Source organism: Scyliorhinus canicula, chromosome 16, assembly GCF_902713615.1.
Source record: "Scyliorhinus canicula chromosome 16, sScyCan1.1, whole genome shotgun sequence".
NCBI classification, from domain to species: domain Eukaryota; kingdom Metazoa; phylum Chordata; class Chondrichthyes; order Carcharhiniformes; family Scyliorhinidae; genus Scyliorhinus; species Scyliorhinus canicula.
Window position 1 is genome coordinate 40,293,309 of NC_052161.1, and position 21,797 is coordinate 40,315,105.

The 21,797-nt window shown below is 41.6% G+C and overlaps 2 protein-coding genes across 5 annotated transcripts in view; one reads left to right on the plus strand and one right to left on the minus strand.

Annotated features, from left to right (window-relative positions):
- The window catches only part of LOC119979445 (inhibitory synaptic factor 2A), a 404,538-nt gene that overhangs the window by 192,874 nt on the left and 189,867 nt on the right, over positions 1–21,797 (minus strand). The gene's annotated exons all lie outside the window — the stretch shown is intronic.
- Positions 1–21,797, plus strand: part of dock1 (dedicator of cytokinesis 1) — a 763,650-nt gene that overhangs the window by 145,673 nt on the left and 596,180 nt on the right. The window contains 3 exon segments of the mRNA XM_038821673.1: positions 3,371–3,528; positions 6,608–6,689; positions 19,227–19,362. Of these exon segments, the coding sequence (XP_038677601.1) occupies positions 3,371–3,528; positions 6,608–6,689; positions 19,227–19,362 (376 nt within the window).

Genomic DNA, 21,797 nt, shown 5'->3' on the forward strand with positions numbered 1-21,797 from the left:
TAACTAGTGGAAACTAAATTATAGCCAAATTATACAAACAATTATACAAAACTTTAAAATATTGCTAAAAGGTAACAAACATTAGAAACCTTGCCCTGTTTGCCTTTATGTCATAACATTATTACCCAAGCTTAATTGCAAGTTTTTATTTGTAGAGTTGTAAAATCTGATTGTAATAGCAGTAATCAAAATTTCTGAGGAAATAAATTCATTGTAAATTAATTTTAATTGTTGTAACTGCCTTTGAACTTGGCTTCAGGATTGTGTGAATGGATTCATTTAGAAATTCAATATTTTATTGATTTCTGAAATGGTTTAGTCTTTGCAGCTTACCTGACAGTAAATTGCTAGAATCTCTTGTTAAATATTCTGTTGGTGTATTGACAAGCTCGGAAGTAACACCCATTCATTCAGTTTAAATTTTCAACTAATGATTGTCCAGTTAATAAACTACAAGCTCAAGGTTTTGGTTGTTTTGGTTATTGTTCCCATAACAGTCTGCTGCAGATGATTATTTGTTTGACGAGTGTTCTTATTTATGATGATCCTTACTCAATCAGTCCCTATCTTTTGACTATGATCAATTTGACAGATCCAGTAAACGTGAACCTAATTAATGTATAATTTTGGCCATCTATAAAGTAACTGGCTTACCCAGCTTTTCTTTAAAATTGGTCAGGTTTGTAAACATTATTTTGCTTCCCACACCCCAAGTTACATGTATTCCAAGGTTAGTGTATGCAGACTACGCAGTATACATGAATTAATTAATTCCAAACGGCCCAAAATAATTTCAGATTCATGTTACTGGAATTACGATTGCAGTTTGAGAATGTTATACATGACATACATGTCTCAGTGGCCATTCACAGAATTCCTTTTGGGGTATGATGTTTGATGCGAGAAGGCTGTAACAAAAACAGCAAGGGGGTTATATGTTTATATGTTTAAAGATTACAGTTTTTAAAAAAAACTCAAGTTAGAGCTTCATACATTAGATTAATCACATGGAGAGAAGTCTAATTTTGTTTATTATGTATCAAGAAATTATAACCTGTTTTTATTAAGAGATTCATGATTTCATTATGTAGAGTGTATTGAGGAAACCTTCCAAGATGAGTTATCGATATTAGATCCCCTATCATGAAAGATTGCATAGAACTCCTACCCATGAATTTAAGATTCTCCTTGGAGCAGGACTGCAGTTTGCTGTGGCAATGGAAGATGTGCAGATTTTACTGATAGAAACAATCTGTCACCTGTGAGATTGCCCAAACTTTACAACTTCATTGCAGTTATTACTCTTATTCACAACTTTACTTACAACCGTACCTTATTCACCCCCAAAAAATCATAGTTTGTTGACCTGAATGTTAAATTTTTTTTCTTTAAATATTTTTTTATTCTCCTTTTTCACATTTTCTTCCAAATTTACACCCAAAAATAAACAATTATCAGTAACGAATCCCCATATCAATAACAACGATCCTATCATCCCACCAAACCCCAGGCATTGGCCCACATGTTAACATAAACAAATTGCAAAAGGAATTAGGAATCACCCATAGTCACCATTAACACATACAGTCCCCCTGCCCCCAACCCTCCCAGCCCCCCTAATGTTCGATGTGATCCAATTCTTGAAAGTGCATAATGAATAATGCCCATGAATTGTAGAACCCCTCCATCCTACCGCTCAGTTCAAATTTGACCTTTTCAAGCTTTAAGAATTCCAGCAGGTCCCCCCGCCACGCCAGGGCACAGGGTGGAGAGGTTAATCTCCACCCTAACAGGATCCACCTTCGGACGATAAACGAGCTGAAGGCTACAACATCTGCCTCCGCGCCCGTTTCCAACCCCAGCTGGTCCGACACCCCGAATTGCCCCCCCGAGGGCCCGGGTCCAGTTTCACGTGCACCACTTTAGAGATTATCCTAAACATCTCCTTCCAGTAACCCTTCAGCTTTGGACAGGACCAAAACATATGAACGTGGTTTGCGGGGCCTCCCCCGCAACGTTCACACACATCTTCTACCCCTTAAAACTGCTGGATCATCCTCGCCTTTGTAAAGTGCGCTCTATACACCACCTTCAGCTGCATCATCTCCAACCTCGCATACAAGGTTGAGGCGTTCACCCGCCGGAGCACCTCACACAAAAAACCCTCCTCTATACCCTCTCCCAACTCTTCCTCCCACTTTGCCTTGATCCCTACTAAGATCCCTCTCCTCTTCCACAATAACCTCGTAAACCACCAATGCTACCCACTTCAGTCCCCCTGTCGTCAGCACCTCCTCTAGAAATGTGGAAGCCGGCTCTATTGGGAAGTTCTGTATCTCCTTTCTGGCAAAGTCGAGCCTGCATGTATCTAAATATTTCCCCCTGCTCCAGCCCATATTTGCTCCCCGTTCCTTCAATCCCGAAAATGACCCCCAAGAAATAAATCTTTTAGTGTCCTAATTCCTTTCTCCTCCCATCTCCGAAAATTTACATCCCACTTCCCTGGCTCAAGTCTATGGTTCCCCCGAATCGGCATTTCCCTTGACCCTGCCCCCAATCCAAAGTGCTGTCGAAACTGCCTCCAAATTCTCAACAAAGCTTTTACTACCGGACTCCCTGAGTATCTCTCTGGGGTCGTCGGGAGTGGCGCTGTTGCTGGCACCTTCAATCCCAACCCCCTACCCAAACTCTCCTCCATTCTGACCCATTGGGAGTCAACCCCTCTGACCCAGCTCCGTACCTTCTCCACATTCGCCACCCAGTAATAATACATCAGGTTCGGAAGACCCAAACCCCCTGCCTGCCTTCCTCTCTATAGTAGCACCTTTTTAATTCTGGCCACCTTCCCTTCCCATATGGACCTGAATGTTAAATTAAGTTTCCATGTAAAAATCCCTACATGATTTAGCTGCATGGTTTTTAAATTTAATTTAAAATTAAAGCTATAATCAACATTTATTTTTAAGTTTTGGTTTTCTACAATTGAATGTGTATTCAATTTGATTTCTAAATATAGCATTGTAAACACTCTAGCAGATTGAACCAGGGTTCTTATACCTTGGAGAAGATATATTTTAACAGAGATCAATGCCCACATTTCATGAAAGAATTTTTAAAAAGTCCTGTTGGAATCGGAATACTTAAGACTTGCAAGTTGTTTTAAGTTGTAATGATTTGGGACTTTGCAACATTAAGTAATTCTCCAGAGACTGAAGTTTTAAGTGGTATTTGTATGCATGGGAAAGCTAGTTTTTGGCAGTGTGTATGCTTCTGCTGCTTATTAAGTGGAATGTATAGATGAAATATTGAATTTGCAGTAGATGATAACTTTCTCAGTGTCAAAAATAACTACTTCCTATCTGTCTTACAGTCTCAGAAGCAGAACATTGACATAAACAGACAAGCAAAGTTTGCTGCTACACCTTCTTTCAGTCTGTTTGTAACACTAAAGAATGTTGTCTGCAAAATAGGAGAAGATGCTGAAGTCTTGATGTCTTTATATGACCCTATTATGTCCAAGTTTATCAGGTTGGTCAGTCTAATTTTTGTTTAGGTAACTTTATGGCATCTTTGATAACATCTTTGGATAACTTTTTCAGTGACGAGTATCTGTATAATTAATGCATTCCACAGCAAGACCATCAGGATAAAAGTCTGATATTTACATGAGACCAGTATACTTTTATCTATTTAAATGTAGTGTAGTCTTATTTACAATGGTCATATTTACAGCCCACAAAAATATGCTGAAGGTTCCAATATGTTTACCTTTTTAAGAAAATAATCAGCTTGAATCACGTATAGTATCTTTCTATTATCTCTTTTCAAAACCGATGTCATTGTAATATTGTGTTCATTATTCTTACTGCTCTGAATGTGATTGCAGCCAGAAAGCTGTTGTGTAATCTGTTTTATTATGATACAGAAATCACCTGGATTTTATACTTCCCTATCACACCTTATTCAGCTGTAGCATTTTTATCCTGAAATGTTAGTTGAAATCCATTCTGCCTTTTCTGTTTGATACAGCTTCATTTTGGCTAAAGAAATTGAACTTTCTTTAAGATACAGGACAAGAATAGACTATTCGGTTTATTTTATCATGGCCATGGATGACAGCGATTCAAGAAGACGGCTCATTACCTTCTTCTCAAGGGCAGTTAGGAGTGGCCAACAAATGCTGGGCTTACCAGAAGTACTCATGTCCTATGAATAAATAAATTCAAGTCAAACTCATTTCCATCTTTTTATCTTTGAACCATTTCTGTTGAGTCACTTACCTGACCAAGATGCATCAATCTCAGTCTTGAAACTTTCAGTTGGCCCAGCATCAATAGCTTTTGGGGAGAGTGCCAGGTTTCAATTACACTTTGTTTGAAATACTGTTTCCTGATTTCTCTTCTGAATGACTTTGCTATAATGTTCCCTCTTGTTATGGATTCCTCCAACAGAGGAAATTGTTCCTCTGTGTTTGCCTGATTGAATGTCATTATCTTTTAAACAATTAATTAGACCATCCTTACCCATCCAAACTCAAGCAAATAGTAAGCCAAAGTTTTACAACTCGGTACTTCTAATTTAATCCTAATTCTATGCAATAACCACATTCAGGCCAATTTTGTTGCCTAGTACTGCAGAGAAGTAAGTCATTCAGCCAATCAAATCTGTGCTAGCTTGTTTGAAGGACGATATTAAGTTAATAAGAACAGGCACAAGAGTAGGCCACTTGGCATATCGAGCCACTTACCTATTTCTTGCTTAACCCCCATAATCCTTGACTCCTTTGTCGATCAGAAATTTGCCTTAATTCAACCTTGAATATATTCAATGACCCAGCCTCTGCTGTTTTCTGTGGAACAGAATTTTAAAGACTCATGGTCCACTGAAAGAAACAATTCTTCTCATCTGCTAATTAGATGGAAGACACCCCTTATTTTTAAACTGTGGACAATAGTTATGGATTCACCCATGAGGGGAAACATCTCTCAGGAAGACACTGGCAGAATGAGCGTGACATTGGCAACTTTACTTCAATATTGATAAGTGTGAGGTGATGCATTTTGTTCGGAATGATGGTGAGCGTTACTCATCTTGGTAAATAAATATCTAAATGAGAAACAGTGTAAGCTGGGGGTGCAGCTTCACAAATCATAAGAAGTAGTGGCACAGGTTAATAAGGTTATAAAAAACCAAGTGTGATAAAATTGAATAGCAGAAATGTTAAACTTGTATAGAACTTGGACTAGGTCACACTTGGAGTACTGTGAACAGCTTTGGTTGCTGCAATACAAGGAAAAAAGGCACTGAAGAAGTTGCAAAAATGACTTATTAGAATGATACCAGAACTGATCGGTTACAAATTCCAGGACAATTTGAACAGACTGTGGAGCTTGAAAGGAGACCACCTATAGATTCCGAAAGGGTTTAAGAGGATAGGTATAGAGATGATGTTTCCCATTGCATGCAAAACCAAAGTTAAGGGCCATAAATATAAGACCAATACGGAATTCAGGAGAGACTTCTCCATTCAGACTGTGGTTGGAATGTGGAACTCACTATCACAAAGGATAGTTTGGGTAAGTAGCAGAAATGCCTTTAGGGAAAGTTAGAGTTAAGGATGAGGAAAAAAGGAATAGATAGAAAGGTGTTAAGATCCCGGACCAGACCCCAACATCTGTTAGGATACCGGACAAGAAGCCCAAATACGTTTTTAAAATTTGTAAGACTGTAAGGAAAGGATACTTCACTCCAGGAGTGATTTCACTGACCAATGGGTATTTTTAAAAATATTAAAACAGACGTTATTCTTAACACAAGATTAAATAAATTAACATCACAGATAATAACTTACACTTAAGATTCAAACAATTCTTACAATAAAACTTCTAACTGATACCTTCTCTATCTTCAATTAAGCAAAGGTTAAGACAGGTCAAAAGCCACGTATGAATAAAGTTATCAAATACAAGGACACTTGCTGCCCTATCGATAGCAATTTCTTGGAAAGACCACTTAGAGAGAGAAAGAAAAACCCATTCAGACACCAGCCTGCAAGTAATTCTGTCTTTTGGAGTCTGCTGTTTAACCTGACAGCCTTTGGCAAAAGCCCCTGCTCAGCCTAAAGCCCTTAGCAGACTAAAAGCTAAACTGCCGGCTACAGACCTGGCTCCTCCCATTATCCGATTATTATTATTATTATTAGTATTATTATTATCAGCGTAGAACTGTTGGACTGAATGGCCTGTTAATTGGTCTTGCATTATTATGTCATATGCAATTCAAAAAAACTTAATCCCTAACTTTTTTACCACATGAATTCATGATCCTCCTCATACATGGTATTTGTCACTATTTTGCTTCATATCATTGGTTTCTAAAGTGGAATGCATTCTGGGTTTAACAATGAAAAGCATATTTAGACTGTGACCTACTATCTAACAGCCTCATAAACTTGAGAGATACTTTGCATTTGGCTTAGCATTCCACAGTTCATTTTAGCAGAATGTTGGCCTGATGTTATAATGATTTATATTGCTATAATCTACATGAAAAGAGTCGTGAGGGTGGTTATGAGTGCGGAGTTTAAAAAATAATTTTGTTTTTGCAGTGAGAACTACTTAGTTCGATGGGCGAGCTCAGGCCTTCCAAAAGACATAGACCGGCTAAACAACCTGAAAGCCGTATTTACTGTAAGCTATATTCATCTTTTAATTTTTTTTAGTGATTGAACTTTAGTGTATTAGACTGGTATTTTGTTCTATTAGTTCGCTTTTACTTCAAATTGCTTTTGCAATGTAGAGATCAATGATGTAGCTAATTCCTCACTTGGTTAAAAATGGATATGAGATTAAAGTTGAACAGGCTTTCCTTGTGCTTTAAGTTGGTTAGATTGAGGTTAGAAGTTTTAAAATACCACAATCTGACATTTTCTTTTAGAAAATTGCATTGGTACATGTATTGAAATCTAATTGAGCGAGTATAAGAAAAAACATCATAATATGCTCTTTCCAAGGGCCAGTGCAGACTCGATGGGCTGAATGGCCTCCTCTGCATTGTAAATTCTATGATTACCAGAATAATGAATGATTAAAGTATAGGCAGAAAGTCTGAACAAAAAATAATTATTTAAAAATGTTCAGACTTTGTAATTTATTGAAATTATGCATGTAGTCTGCCATTCGGGTTACATACAATACATTCATTTATAAACTCCTCGAGTTATCATGGTACAGGAAGGACACTTCACGTGAGGAGAATGGGGAATGGTGGCAGAGTGATAATGTTGGACTGATGCTCCTGAGGCAGGGCAGCCGGGGGACCTTAAATTCAATGAACTCATAAATTGGGAATAAAAGGTTAACATCAGTAATGATGATCATGAACCTAGATTGTTGTAAACACCCAAGTGGTTCACTGATGTCCCTCACAGAAGGAAATCTTATCAACCATATCTGGTCTGGCCTATATCTGACTCCAGACCCAGGGCAGTTTTAGGGACTCTTATGTGCTGTCTTGGAAGTCACTGTTGTATGAAGTAGCTCCAAAAAAATCAAAGAAGAATAAAACCAGATGGACCACCCAGCATTGACCTAGACACTGGAAATAACAAAGTCGCAGTAGGCCCTGTAAAATTCTCCATGTGAACCTCTGGGGGCCAAGATTGGGTCAGCTGTTCCACAGTATAATTAAGCAAAGCCTGACATAGTCGTACACACTGATTGAAACCATGCGGCCAATGTCCCACATTACTCTATTATTTTCTTTGGATAGGCCCTGTCCCAATGGCATGACAGAATCATCCAAAAGCGGCAGCAAAGGGATATACAGTCAGGAGGGATTTGCCCTAGGTATCCTCTTGATTGACTCTGGACCTTAAGGGGACTCAGGGAATTGGGTCAAACATGAGCAAGGAAAGCTCATGTTGATTACCTCCCACCATCCTCACTCAGCTGATGAATTAGCCCTGTTCCATGTTGAACATCTTTTGGAAGAAGGACTGAATATACGCATATTTGGGGTCTTCATTATTCATCACTCAGTGTAACTCAGTAGCACTGATACACACCATGCTGACAAAGCCCTGAACGACTTATGCTGGTCTGCAGCAGGTGATGAGAGATCCAGCATGAGGGAGAATGCTACTTGACCCCTTGCCCTTATCAACCCACCTGTCACATTTGTCCATGATAGCATTGGTAGAAGTGACCATCAGACAGTCTTTGTGGCGAGCGATCTTCACATTGAGGATGTATGTTGGCACAACCATCATGCTCAAATGGATAGATTCAGAACAGATCTTTCAGCTCAAAACTGGCAATTAAATAGCAGTGTGAGTCATCATCAGCAGTACATTGGATGCAACAACAGTTTGTAACCTTCTGGTCTGGCATATCCCTCTCTCAAACACTACCATCCAGGGGACTAATGTGAAGTGTCGAGAGCATGCGAGGAGCTGCATCAGGCATACCCAAAAATAAGGTGCCCACCCGATGAAGCCACAAAGTATTCTAGACAGTAGAAACAGTATGCTTAAGACTGAGATGACCAATCCCACAACAAATCAAATCTCTGCAATCCAGCCACATTCAATCATGATTGGTGGTGGACAATTAAACCACTAACTCGAGGTGGAAGCTCCACAAATATCACCTTTCTCAATAATGGTGGAGCCCAGCAAGCAAGGCTAAAACCTTTGCAACCATCTTTAGCCAGAAATACCGAGTGGGTGATCCATCTTGGCTTCTTCCTGATGTTCCCAGTATCATCGATACCAGTGTTCAGCTAATTCAATTCACTGCAAATGATATCAAAAAATGGCTGAGGGTATTTGATATGCAAAGCATTTGGGCTCTGATGACATTCTGGTTGTAATACTGAAGACCTGGACTGATGAACTAGCAGGGGCAGCAGGGTAGCATGGTGGTTAGCATAAATGCTTCACAGCTCCAGGGTCCCAGGTTCGATTCCCGGCTGGGTCACTGTCTGCACGTCCTCCCCCTGTGTGCGTGGGTTTCCTCCGGGTGCTCCGGTTTCCTCCCACAGTCCAAAGATGTGCGGGTTAGGTGGATTGGCCATGCTAAATTGCCCGTAGTGTCCTAATAAAAGTAAGGTTAAGGGGGATGTTGTTGGGTTATGGGTATAGGGTGGATACGTGGGTTTGAGTAGGGTGATCATGGCTCGGCACAACATTGAGGGCCGAAGGGCCTGTTCTGTGCTGTACTGTTCTAAGTTCTATGTTCTATGTCTCTAGTCAAGCTGTTCAAATACAGCAACAACACTGGCATCTACTCAGCAATCAGAAAAATTTCTGTGATATATCCTGTCCTTAAAAATCAATTACCACTCCATTAGTCAGTCATAAGCAGCTCCATTAGTCAGTCATAAGCAAAGGGATGGAAGGTATCATTGAGTGGTATTATGAAGTGACACTTGCTCAGAAATAATGCATATCGATGCTCAGTTTGGATCCACCAGGGCCACTCAGCTGCAGATCTCATTACACGTTTGGTCCAACCACCGGCAGACTCCAGAAGTGACGTGCAAGTGACTACCCGTGATGATGAGGCAGCATTTGACTGAATGTATCACCAAGACGCCTAATAACAAAATTCAAATCACTAGGAATTTTGAGAAACTCTCCATTGGGTGAAGTCATATCTAGTTCAAAGGAAGATGGTTTTGATTGTTGATGTCTCAGTGCAAGGGCATTGTTGCAGGAGTTCCTCAAGGTACCGCTCAAGACAAAATCATCTTCAGATGCTTCATCTATGACATTACATCCATAATAAGGTCAAAAGTGGGATGTTTGATGAGAATGATAAGAGTTCAGTACCATTTGTAACCCCTCAGATACTGACACAGTCCATGTTTGTGTGAGACAAGACTTGATCAAATTCTGGCATGGCTGCTAAGTGGCAAGTACGATTTGTGCCTTGCAAGTGTCACTAATTACCATCTCCAAGACAGAATCTAACTATCTGCCTTTGACATTCATCTATATTACCATCGCTGAATTCCTTATCAGCAACACCCTTGGGGATACTATTGGCCAGAAACTGAATTGGACAAGCCTCATAAATACTGTGGCTACAAAAATGGTTTAGAATCTTGGAAGTCTGTGGTAGCTCATCTGGTTTCCCATAGATTTTCCATCCTCTACAAGGCACAAGTCAGGATTGTCTACTTGTCTGGTTGTATGCAGCCTCACCCACACCACGACTGACCAAGTCCTAATGGACACAGGTGCTAAACTGAGTCTGTGGAAGGTAGTGAGGGAATAGCAAGATGGAAAAACCAATTTGATCTCCTCCTCACCAATCTTATCTTTATAGATGCATTTGTCCATGAGGTAAGTGTGCACAGTTCTTGTGAAGAGAAAATTGTGTCTTAGCATTGAAAATACTGTTGTGTGGCATGACCAACGTGCTAAATCAGATAGCCTTTGAACTGTTCTAGCAAGTAAAACTGGGCATTTATGAGACATGGTGAGCCATCAGCTGTTGCAGAATTGTATACAACCACAATAGCCTCATGGCCTGGCATATCCTCCACTGTACCATTCCCATCAAACTGGGAGATCAACCCCAGTTTGTTAAAGATTGTATGAAAGCATGCTAGGAGCAGCACCATACATACCTAAATAAGAGGTGTCCACATAGGACTAATGTAAGACCAGCAGCACGCGGTTGTCAGAGCTTATGAATGTCCCAACCAATGGTTTAGATCTAAGCTGCGCAGTCCTGCTACATCGAGTCATGAATAGTGGTGGACAATTAAGCAACTTGGGAGAGGAGGCTGCACAACTATCCCATCCTTGGTGATGGGGATCTCAGATCAGTGTTAAAGGCAGGCTGAGGCATTTAGCCAGAAGAGCGGAGTAGCTCACAGATGCTAGTTTTCAGCCAATTTGATTCACTCCATGTGACATCAAGAAACAGTTGACTTGTGCTCCAGAACCAGGTATCTTTGACAGTTCATAATCAGCAGTAACCTGCTCACTGATACTCAGTTGGGGTTCTGCCATGGCCACTCAGCTCCTGAACCTATTACACCCTCGGTTCAAACAAAAGAGCTGAACATCAGAGGTGAGAGTGATTGCCCTTGATATCAAGGCAGCGTTTGACTAGCATGGCACCAAGGAGTCCTAGAAAAAACAAGTCATTAGGAATCGGGGGAATGATCTCTGGTGATTGGAGTCATACCTCGCACAAAGGAAGATCGTTATTGTTGTTGAAGGTCAATCATCTGAGTTTTGGGTGTCACTGCAGGAATTCCTCAGAGTGGTGTGTTAGCAAAACAAAGACAGTTTTCATGCCATTATGTTTGTATTGGTAAATGTTAGAAATAAGATATAGTTTTACATTTGTTTAATTTAATGTTTCTGTGGCAGGAAGGGTAAAACCTATAGTTAGATTCATGCTGGAAAAAGGTGTATGTCTGGGGTTTGATTCAATGCAAACTGCTTCTGTCATGTTTAGAGAGGGTTACGGCAGGATGAGTAAATAGAGGCTGGCAGAAGTAGCAATGGTTGCTTAACATGTGGGGCCTTTTAAGGTAGAAAGGCTAATTAATTTAGTTTTTAGCTGAATTTGTTGGCAGTTGAAGAAAGTACACCAGTGAATGAACATCTCACAACTCTGCCAGAAGAAAGACTGGATAGGACAAGGGAGCTACAAAGAGGCAGACTTCCCAAAGAACAAGATGCAGTCCAGGTAACCAGGGAATTGGGGACAGAAAGAATGTCTTATGACTGAAATTAAGAGAACAGAAACAAAAGTATTGTTTGGAAAAATTCAAGGGAATAGTAAACAAAGTGAGAAAGCAGATGTCAGAGGTAAATCAAAAGTTTGATGCCATTTTAATCGAGTCTGAGAATCGGTGAAAGCAATTGTGAACAGTTTGTACAGCAAGCACGATATCGAAATCCTAGAGAGGCTGGTTTAAAACCTGGATACTGAATTCATTATTAAAAGTGGAGCGGAAGCTTTGTCTGGAAGTGCAATTTGGAAAATGTGGACTGGATTTCGGAATGCAAATCACTGATGGATTTGCAGATGAGAGAAGATTTTAACGAGTGTTTTTTGGGTATAGGTTGAAAACTCTGATTTTACAATCATCTGAGGAGATTTTGAGGAGAAATCCACAGACATTCACTCAGGTTCAGAGTGGGGAGTATATTTGACCACAGTCAGTCTGTATGCTTAACGGGATTTTGTGTTACTGTGACCATTGCAGCTTTAGATATATTTTGTAATCTGCGGTTAAAATCCAATGCAATGGGCAGCACGATGGCCTAGTGGTTAGCACAGCTGCCTCACGGCGCTGAGGTCCCAGGTTCAATCCCGGCTCTGGGTCACTGTCCGTGTGGAGTTTGCACATTCTCCCCGTGTTTCACCCCCACAACCCAAAAATGTGCAGAATAGGTGGATTGGCCACGCTAAATTGCCCCTTAATTGGAAAAAATAATTGGATAATCTAAATTTAAAAAATGAAATCCATGCATATTTATTAAGCTGAAGGGGCAATAAAGGAGTATTGTATCATAATCCAATTTTTCATGTTTAATAAATGTTCTTTTCTTGTTAAATTTAATTAGAAGTCCTGCGAATCTGTTCCTCTACGTTTGCAAAAGAAAAACAAAAGTTATGGGGGATTCTCTGTTGCCCGATGACGAAATTGGGAACGGTGATTGGGTGGAGAATAACTCCCGGCGCCAAAATCGCGGCAGGCGCCCATTTCACACGAGGCTGTGATGCTCTGCCCCCTCCAAATTGGCGTCATTGTGACGCACGCCATGCACAGTTGCAACTGTATTTGCGTCTCATTATTGGGCCCACCCAAGGTGCTCCGCCTCCGATGGGCTGAGTTGCCGATGGCAATTGAATTGCATTCTTCTGTTTGAAGCTAAGTAATGTGACTCATCTTCGGTTAGCTGAGTTCTGTATAAAAGGCAGGCACAAAGCACATTCAGTAAGCATGCGCAGGGTGAAGTCGAGACATCCTGAGTGAGCGACAGCCAGAGTGGGGATTGGTACTTGGTAATTTGGTGCAGTGAGGTAATTTGATGCAGAGTGGGAGGAGGTGCTTTTTCCCTACTGTTTTGTCTTCTTTCTTCTGGCTTGTAACTGTTAACCTGCAGGGAGAGATCCAGAGAGCATCCTGGGATGTAAGTGACTTTATTACCTTTTCAGATTGTGTGGGGAGGAAAGCTGAAGTGACATCACAGTAAAGCTGCAACCAGGTTGGCTGGTTGGGAATCTGTGAAATTAAAAAGAAATAATATTGCAAAATAAATCTAATTGATTAACTAGATAGTGGAGTTACTAAACCTGAGGGCAGAGATTGGTACTTAGCATTTACTTTTACAGTAAAAATCTAGCGTCAGGGACATATAGTTAATTGTAACTCAATCTAACAATAATTCAAGTGTTTATTTCAAATTAATTAACTAGTGCATTAATGTCACTCAGCGGGGTGTGGTGCTCCAACTGTGAGATGTGGCAGATCTGTGACACTACCTGCGTTCCGGTCGACTACATCTGCAGCAAGTGTGACCAATGGCAGCTCCTCACAGACCGCGTGGTTCGGTTGGAGCAGCAATTGGATGCACTTAGGAGCATGCAGGTGGCGGAAAGCGTCATTGATAAGAGTTATAGAGATGTGGTCACACCCAAGGTGCAGGCAGAGAGATAGATGATGACCAGAAGGCGCAGTCAGTGCAGGAATCCCCTGTCGTTGGCTCCCTCTCGAGCAGGTATACCGCTATGGATACTGTTTGGGGGAATAGCCTATCAGGGGAAAACAGTAGCAGCCAGAGCAGTGGCACCACGGCTGGCTCTGATGTTTAGCAGGAAGGGTCAAAGAGCAATAGTCATGGGTGACTCTATAGTCAGGGGCACAGATAGGCGATTCTGTGGACATCAAAGAGACTCCAGAATGGTATGTTGCCTCCCTGGTGCCAGGGTCCAGGATGCCTCAGAATGGGTAGCGGGCATCCTGAAGGGGGAGGGCAAACAGGCAGAAGTCGTGGTACTATTGGTATTAACAACATAGGCAGGAAGGGGGATGAGGTCCTGCAGCAGGAGCTCAGGGAGTCAGGCAGAAAGTTAAAAGACAGGACCTCTAGGGTTGTAATCTCAGGATTACTCCCTGTGCCACGTGCAAGTGAGGTTAGAAATAGGAAGATAGAGCAGCTAAACACGTGGCTAAACAGCTGGTGCAGGAGGGAGGGTTTCCGTTATCTGAACCACTGGCAGCTCTTCCGGGGCAGTTGTGACCCGTATAAGAAGGACGGATTGCATCTAAACTGGGGAGGCATAAATATCCGGGCCGCGAGGTTTGCTAGTGTCACACGGGAAGGTTTAAACTAGTATGGCGGGGGGTGGGTACCGGAGCAATAGGTCAGAGGTGAAAAAATTGAGGGCGAACTAGGGAATAGGGATAGTACGGCTCTGAGGAAGATCACACAGGGAGATGTTGCTGAAAACAGAGGGACTGTTGGCCTGAAGTGCATATGTTTTAATGCAAGAAGTATAAAAGGTAAGAACTTCGAGCTTGGATTAGTATTTGGAACTATAATGTTGTTGCCATTACAGAGACCTGGTTGAGGGAAGGATAGGATTGGCAGCTAAACGATCCAGGATTTAGATGTTTCAGGTGGGATGGAGGGGGATGTAAAAGGGTTGGAGGAGTTACGCTACTGGTTAGGGAGAATATCACAGCTGTACTGCGGGAAGACACCTCGGAGAGCAGCGAGGCTATATACGGCTAACCCTAATTCCTGGGATCAGGAATAAGAAGGGTGCAGTCACAATGTTGAGGGTTTACTACAGGCCACCCAACAGCCAGCGGGAGATAGAGGAGCAGATAGGTAGACAGATTTTGAAAAGGAGTAAAAGCAGCGCGGTTGTTGTGATGGGAGACTTTAACTTCCCCAATATTGACTGGGACTCGCTTAGTGCTAGGGGCCTAGACGGGGCAGAGTTTGTAAGGAGCATCCAGGAGGGCTTCTTAAAACAATATGTAGATAGTTCAACTAGGGAACGGGCTGTACTGGACCTGGTATTGGGGAATGAGCCCAGCCAGGTGGCAGAAGTTTCAGTAGGGGAGCATTTCGAGAACAGTGACCACAATTCAGTAAGTTTTAAAGTGCTGGTGGACAACGGCTAAGAGTGGTCCTGGGGTAAATGTGCTAAATTGGGGGAAGGCTAATTATAACAATATTAGGCAGGAACTGAAGAACCCAGATTGGGGGCGGATGTTTAAGGGTAAATCAACATCTGACATGTGAGAGGCTTTCAAATGCCAGTTGAAAGGAATTCAGGACCGGCATGTTCCTGTGAGGAAGAAGGATGAATATGGCAAATTTCGGGAACCTTGGATAACGAGAGATATTGTAGGCCTCATCAGAAAGAAAAAGGAGGCATTTGTCAGGGCTAAAAGGCTTGGAACAGTCAAAGCCTATGTGGAATACAATGAAAGTAGGAAGGAACTTAAGCAAGGAGTCAGGAGGGCTAAAAGGGGTCACGAAAAGTCATTGACAAATAGGGTTAAGGAAAATCCCAAGGCTTTTTACACATACATAAAAAGCAAGAGGGTATCCAGGGAAAGGGTTGGCCCACTGAATGACAGGTGAGGGAATCTATGTGTGGAGTCAGAGGAAATGGGCGAGGTACTAAATGAATACTTTGCATCAATATTCACCAAAGAGAAGGAATTGGTTGATGTTGAGTCTGGAGAAGTGTGTGTAGATAGCCTGGGTCACATTGAGATCCAAAAAGACGAGGTGTTGGGCGTCTTGAAAATTATTAAAGTAGATAAGTCCCCAGGGCCTGATGTACGAGGCAAGTTTTTTTACACAGAGGGTAGTGGGTGCCTGGAACCCGCTGCCGGAGGAGGTGGTGGAAGCAGGCATGTTAGTGACGTTTAAGGGGCACCTTGACAAATGCATGTATAGGATGGGAATAGAGGGATACGGCCGCGGAAGTGTAGAAGATTTTAGTTTAGACGGCAACATGGGCGGCGCAGACTCGGAGGGCCGAAGGGCGTGTTCCTGTGCTGTACTTTTCTTTGTTCTTTGGCATGGTCCACATGTGGTCCCAACAGTCGTTAACATGGCATGGTGGCTGCGAAGAGAGGGGGAGAGGGCGTATGGTCTGTGTCCAGCACAGCCATACTTCACCGACACTCGTGCTGCTGTCTGCGGGGCTTTTGCCAGTGCTGGAGTGGCCAGGAGGTGGCCTGTGAGGTTGGGTTGGACGGGGACACGGTCCAGCACAACCGACACCATCTTTTCGGGTGTGATCGGTGTGAGTGTGGCGGGTGTATAGTGTACGCATGGCTGCAGCCTCTCAGACCCGGTGATTTCCCCACTGTTTTCCGCGTATTCTACGGGTGCTCCACACGGCGCCGGTGCTAGCCCCTCATCGGTACGGGAGAGGTGCTGATTTTGCTGTTGTGGATCTCCATGGATCCTCCTATGGCGTCAGCACTTAGACGCAGGAGCGGAGAATCCAGCCCATGGTCTTTTGAGCTGGGGTTCCATTCTGGGAACATTCTGTTCAGATGTAACATCCAGTGGGACCACAACAAGTGCTGTATACAAGATCTTCAAGCTTCACTCCATCATAAAGTCAGAAGTGTGGATGTTCGCTGATACTTGCGCAATGTCCAGCCCCATTTGCAACTCCTGAGATACTGAAACAGTCCGTGCCAATGTGCAGCAGGACCTAGATAAACTTCAGGCTTGGGCTGATAAGTGGCAAGTAACATTTGCGCCACAAAAGTAAAAAAAGGGAGAATCCAATCATCTTCGCATGTCATTTAATAGTGTTCTATTGCTGAATCTGCCACTCTCTAAGTCCTGGAGGTTATCATTGAGCAGAAGCTGAACTGGACAAGCCATAGAAATACTATGGCTACAAGCGCAGGCCAGATGCCGAGAATTCTGTTGCAAGTATCTCAATTTTTGATTCTCCAAAGATGATACAATACTCTCCACTTGCCTAGATGAGTGCAGCTCCAATGACACTCAAAAAGCTCAACATCATCCAGAACACAGCCTGCTTGATTTCTACCCCACCCACCACCTTCGATATTCCCTCCTTCCACCACTGACTCACAGTAACAGCCATGTGCATCATCTACGCCTTGCACTGAAGGATCTCACCAATGCGCCTTCGACAGCACCTTCAAACCCATGACCAAGAGGGACAAGGGCATCAGATGCTTGAGAATGCTACCACCTGCAAGTTCCACTCCAGGCCACACACCATCCTGACTTGTGACTGTATTGCCGTTCCTTTGCTGGTGCCGGGTCAAAATCCTGGAATTCCTTTCCCAATAGCATTGTGGGTGTGCCAACATCGCATGGATTGCAATGTTAGAAGAATGCATCTCACCATCACCTGCTCATGGTCGAGCCAGCCACACCCATGTCTCAAGGAAGAATAAAAGAAAAACACCTTCCATGTTCTACTCGAAGTCACACACTATCGCACACCTGCGTAGTCACTGGGGAAATTTCTGGAATTCTCCTCCCAACAGCACTGTGGGTGTTCCTGACAGACACTAGGTGGATTGCAGTGGTTCCAAAATGTGGTTCACTACAACTGTCTCAAGGTCAGTTAGGAAAGGTCAATAAATGCCCGTCTTGTTAGCAATGCTCAGATCCCATATTCATTCATTTATACAGTCAGAACTTGAAAAACAGCGCAGTTCATATACCCTATTGTTCAAAATGAGATTTTTCGTAGGTAATATTTCCATGACCCATTTACACATATATATTAATTTCAGAATTGTACAACACTAAATCATTTTCCACATCCAAGTTAGCTGTTATTGCAGAAATATAAAGACTAGCTTATAACATTTTCCTGCACAACAGATGCATCAGGCTGCAGTGAATTTAAGTTGTTAATTTGCGGACCATGTCTTCTGTAAACAGCCAGCCTTGAACATGCTGTGGCACTGGTAAACTGAACAATTTTCGAGAGCCAAGGGCAGCACGGTGCTGCAGTGGTTAGCACAGCTGCCTCACGGTGCCGAGGTCCCAGGTTCGATCCTGGCTCTGGGTCACTGGCCGTGTGGAGTTTGCACATTCTCTCTATGTTTGCGAAGGTTTTGCCCGACAACCCAAAGGTGTGCAGGGTAGGTGAATTGGCCATGCTAAATTGCCCCATAATTGTAAAAAATGAATTGGTTACTCTAAATTAAAACATTTTTTTCGAGAGAGACAAAAAGCACCTTGCACCAAATTCTTGATTTTCCAGCAGTTTTCTTGTGATCAAAGGGCTAATGATGCATTGAAAGTTGCATGTTGGCTAAGGCTGAGCTTAACTGTCTTTTTACGAAGACTAGTAATTTCCTTAGACGCAGTTGTGCCTTCACATTAATCCTACACAGATGATGATTGGATGGTCGTGTCTGTCTCACATGAAAAATTAAGGGCATTCAAAGGCTTTCTATTTCTAATATAAACTTTGCTTAGGAAAGGATCTTTGTGTGCTCGTTTGCAAAATGACTTCTGAATGCCCTGGTAAGATACATAATTACTCAGCTGGAAACAGTGAATTATGGAAATAGTTAAAGATTAATGTTACATCTTAATTTAAATATAAATTTCAGTGTTCCTTCAAAACGCATCTTGTATAAGATGAGTAAACTGTTTTGCCTCAATCTTTTAAAAATGCTGGAAGTATACAAACAACCTTGCATTTATATAATGTCTTTCTTTACCACTGGATGTCCAAAAAGTGCCTTACAACCAAGGAATTACTTATGAAATATAGTAATTATAGTAATTTGGGGAAATGCATCAGCCAATCTATGCACAGCGATATCTCACAAGCAAGAATCTAATAATAACCAGAGAATCTGTTTTAGTAATATTGATTGAGGGTTAAATATTGGCCAGGTCACCAGGGAAAATGCCTCCGATTTTCTTTTAAATACTGTCATGCAACCTTTTATGAGTCCTTGAGATGGCAGAGGGGCCTCTGTTTAAGATCTTATCTGAAAGATTGCAGTGCTCCTCAGTACTGCACTGGAGTTTTGGTCTTGGATTTTCCTTAAGCCCTGGAAAGGACTTGAAATTTAGAACCTTGTGACTTTGAGGTGACAGTACTGCCACTGCAGTCAATATCTGTGAAGGGAAAAGAGAAGTTATGATATTTTGAATGGATGTGTATACATCATTAGAACTGAAATATTTCTGTTTTTCACAGGACCTTGGCAGCAAAGACCTGAAAAGAGAAAAAATTAGTTTTGTGTGCCAAATTGTCAGAGTAGGCCGCATGGAGCTGAAGGACAATAACACCAAGAAATTCACCACAGGACTGAGAAGACCCTTTGGAGTGGCAGGTAAAGGCTCAACTGTACTACATAAAATATATTAATGACTAAACATGGACTATTAAGTACTATAAATTTTCTTCCTTCAGGCAACTTTAGAATTTCCAACCAGCATAATAGCATTACCACTTGCAGAGGTATTTGTAGAATTCTAAGATGAAAATGAAATGAAAACGGCTTATTGTCACAAGTAGGCTTTAAATGAAGTTACTGTGAAAAGCCCCTAATCGCCACATTCTGCCGCCTGTTCGGGGTAGGGCATGCGGTGCGTAGGGCGTGTGGTGGGTACAGTATGAGGTGGGTAGCGTGTGCTGGTTTTATATTTGATAAATGCTCCTTGCCAATTAACCACAGGCAATGCAGTGTTTAGTCTTCAGTTGACAAAGAGAATAAGCAACTCAATTGAATTATTCACCTAAGGAAGGAGCAGTGCTCCGAAAGATAGTGATTTGAAACAAACCTGTTGGACTTTAACCTGGCGTTGTAAAACTTCTTACTGCACTTGAATTAGGTAATTGAATCGGTGAATGGAGGGGAGCAGGATGAAAGCATCTAAGAACAGAGTGGGTAAATACAGCTAAGAGTATGTGCTTGTCTGGGTGGCATGGATTGGTTGGATCAAATAGCCTTCTATTTCAGCATTATAACACTAATGCATTTCAATGTGTAGGTGACCAGGAAACCAGGTAAAAATAAGAGAACTCAAGAAAGTTCAGCTGACTTGGAGCTTAAATGTTGTAACAAATCTTGTGCTGTTCCTGCAAATCTTCCAATTTCTCCCCAATCAACCCCTCTGACTCTCCCCAACTACCTTCCTGACCCGAGCTGCCTACATCCCCGGCCTGGCCACCCACGACAATCCGACTAACCCAATATGCAGCTTGCCTATCTACATCCCAAACTCCGTACTCACCTCATGTACCCACCTCATGCTCTACCCACCTAAAGCCCTGCCACTGCACATCCTGCCACCCCACACCCTGCCACCATTTAATAATAGATTTTATTATCATTTCTTCAGTTATCTTTACATTTCAACAGGGAGCTGTCAATGTGTCTGGGAATAATTATGATTTCTCAATAAAGCAGATTATGACAAATGATTCATCTGGATACATGGACATCCATATGGGAGAGCATTTTACATATATTTATGTAAAAAGGATAATGATATTGCACTTTGCAAATTGCTGTTTCAAAAGTCATCTCTAAAGATTTACATACTTTGTGTATGACATCATCTGTTCAGCTGTTTGATACGGTACCACTTTGAATTTCTAAATAATTTCTATATAATACATTTCAGAAGAGATCCTAGTCAGTGATTTGGCATTTAGCTGCTGAGAAAGCACTAATGACTTAATCCCTCATCATCTCTCAAAAGCTGCCTGAATTATTTATTGTATTCTCAATTCATTTTGTTGATTAATTTGTTTTCTTGAGTAGTCGTGGTCCCCAAAATTTCTAATTTAATTTTTTCATGATAAGTATAGTTAACGCTCCAGTGAAATGTATTTCTTATTTGTATGAATCTTGAACATTTTGGAATGATATTTATGGAAACAAAATTAGGTTTCAATTCTTCAATATTTATATTGGGTTTAAAGGCTGCATAAACACAATCAGACATAATAGTGCATAAGGGAAAATCTGATCACTTCTATTTTGAAGAATAACCCCGAATACAGCATAAAACCATGCACAAATTGTAAGGAACCTATCAGGTGCAAGTTTAAGTAAAATGAGAGACTTCTGCGCACACTGGTCTGGCACAGACTAAAAATCACTGATATATGGGGTAAGTGAATAGAAGTCAGTAATTGATGTGCTGGTGACCTCCTCCTGCCAAAAATGAACATTACTTGACTGGATTCTACTTTTTATTCATTTTCGAAAAAAGCAGTCAATGCAACCTACATTCTTGGAAATATGTTGCTATTGCAATTGTTTACATAGGTTTTAGAGTGATTATTTTAAAATCAAGGGAATGAACTATTACATTAACCTATTTCTGCATCATGAGGTAAAATGAATGAAAACAGTAAATGCAGACTACAGATTCTGTGTGTTGGCCAACAACACATATTTTCTTGACATGGTTTTCTATAGATTTCACACTAGATTAATAAAAAGATTGCCACACTAGACAATAAAAAATATCAGTCATCTTGCTTAAACCAAGAGTACCACCATATGCAATGACTATGGGCACTAGGATGTGGAGATGCCGGCGTTGGACTGTGGTGAGCACAGTAAGAAGTCTTACAACACCAGGTTAAAGTCCAACATGTTTGTTTCAAACACGAGCTTTCAGAACACTGCTCCTTCCTCAGGTGAATGAAGAGGTATGTTTCAGAAACATATATATAGACAAATTCAAAGATGCCAGACAATGCTTAGAATGCGAGCATTTGCAGGTAATTAAATCTTTACAGATCCAGAGA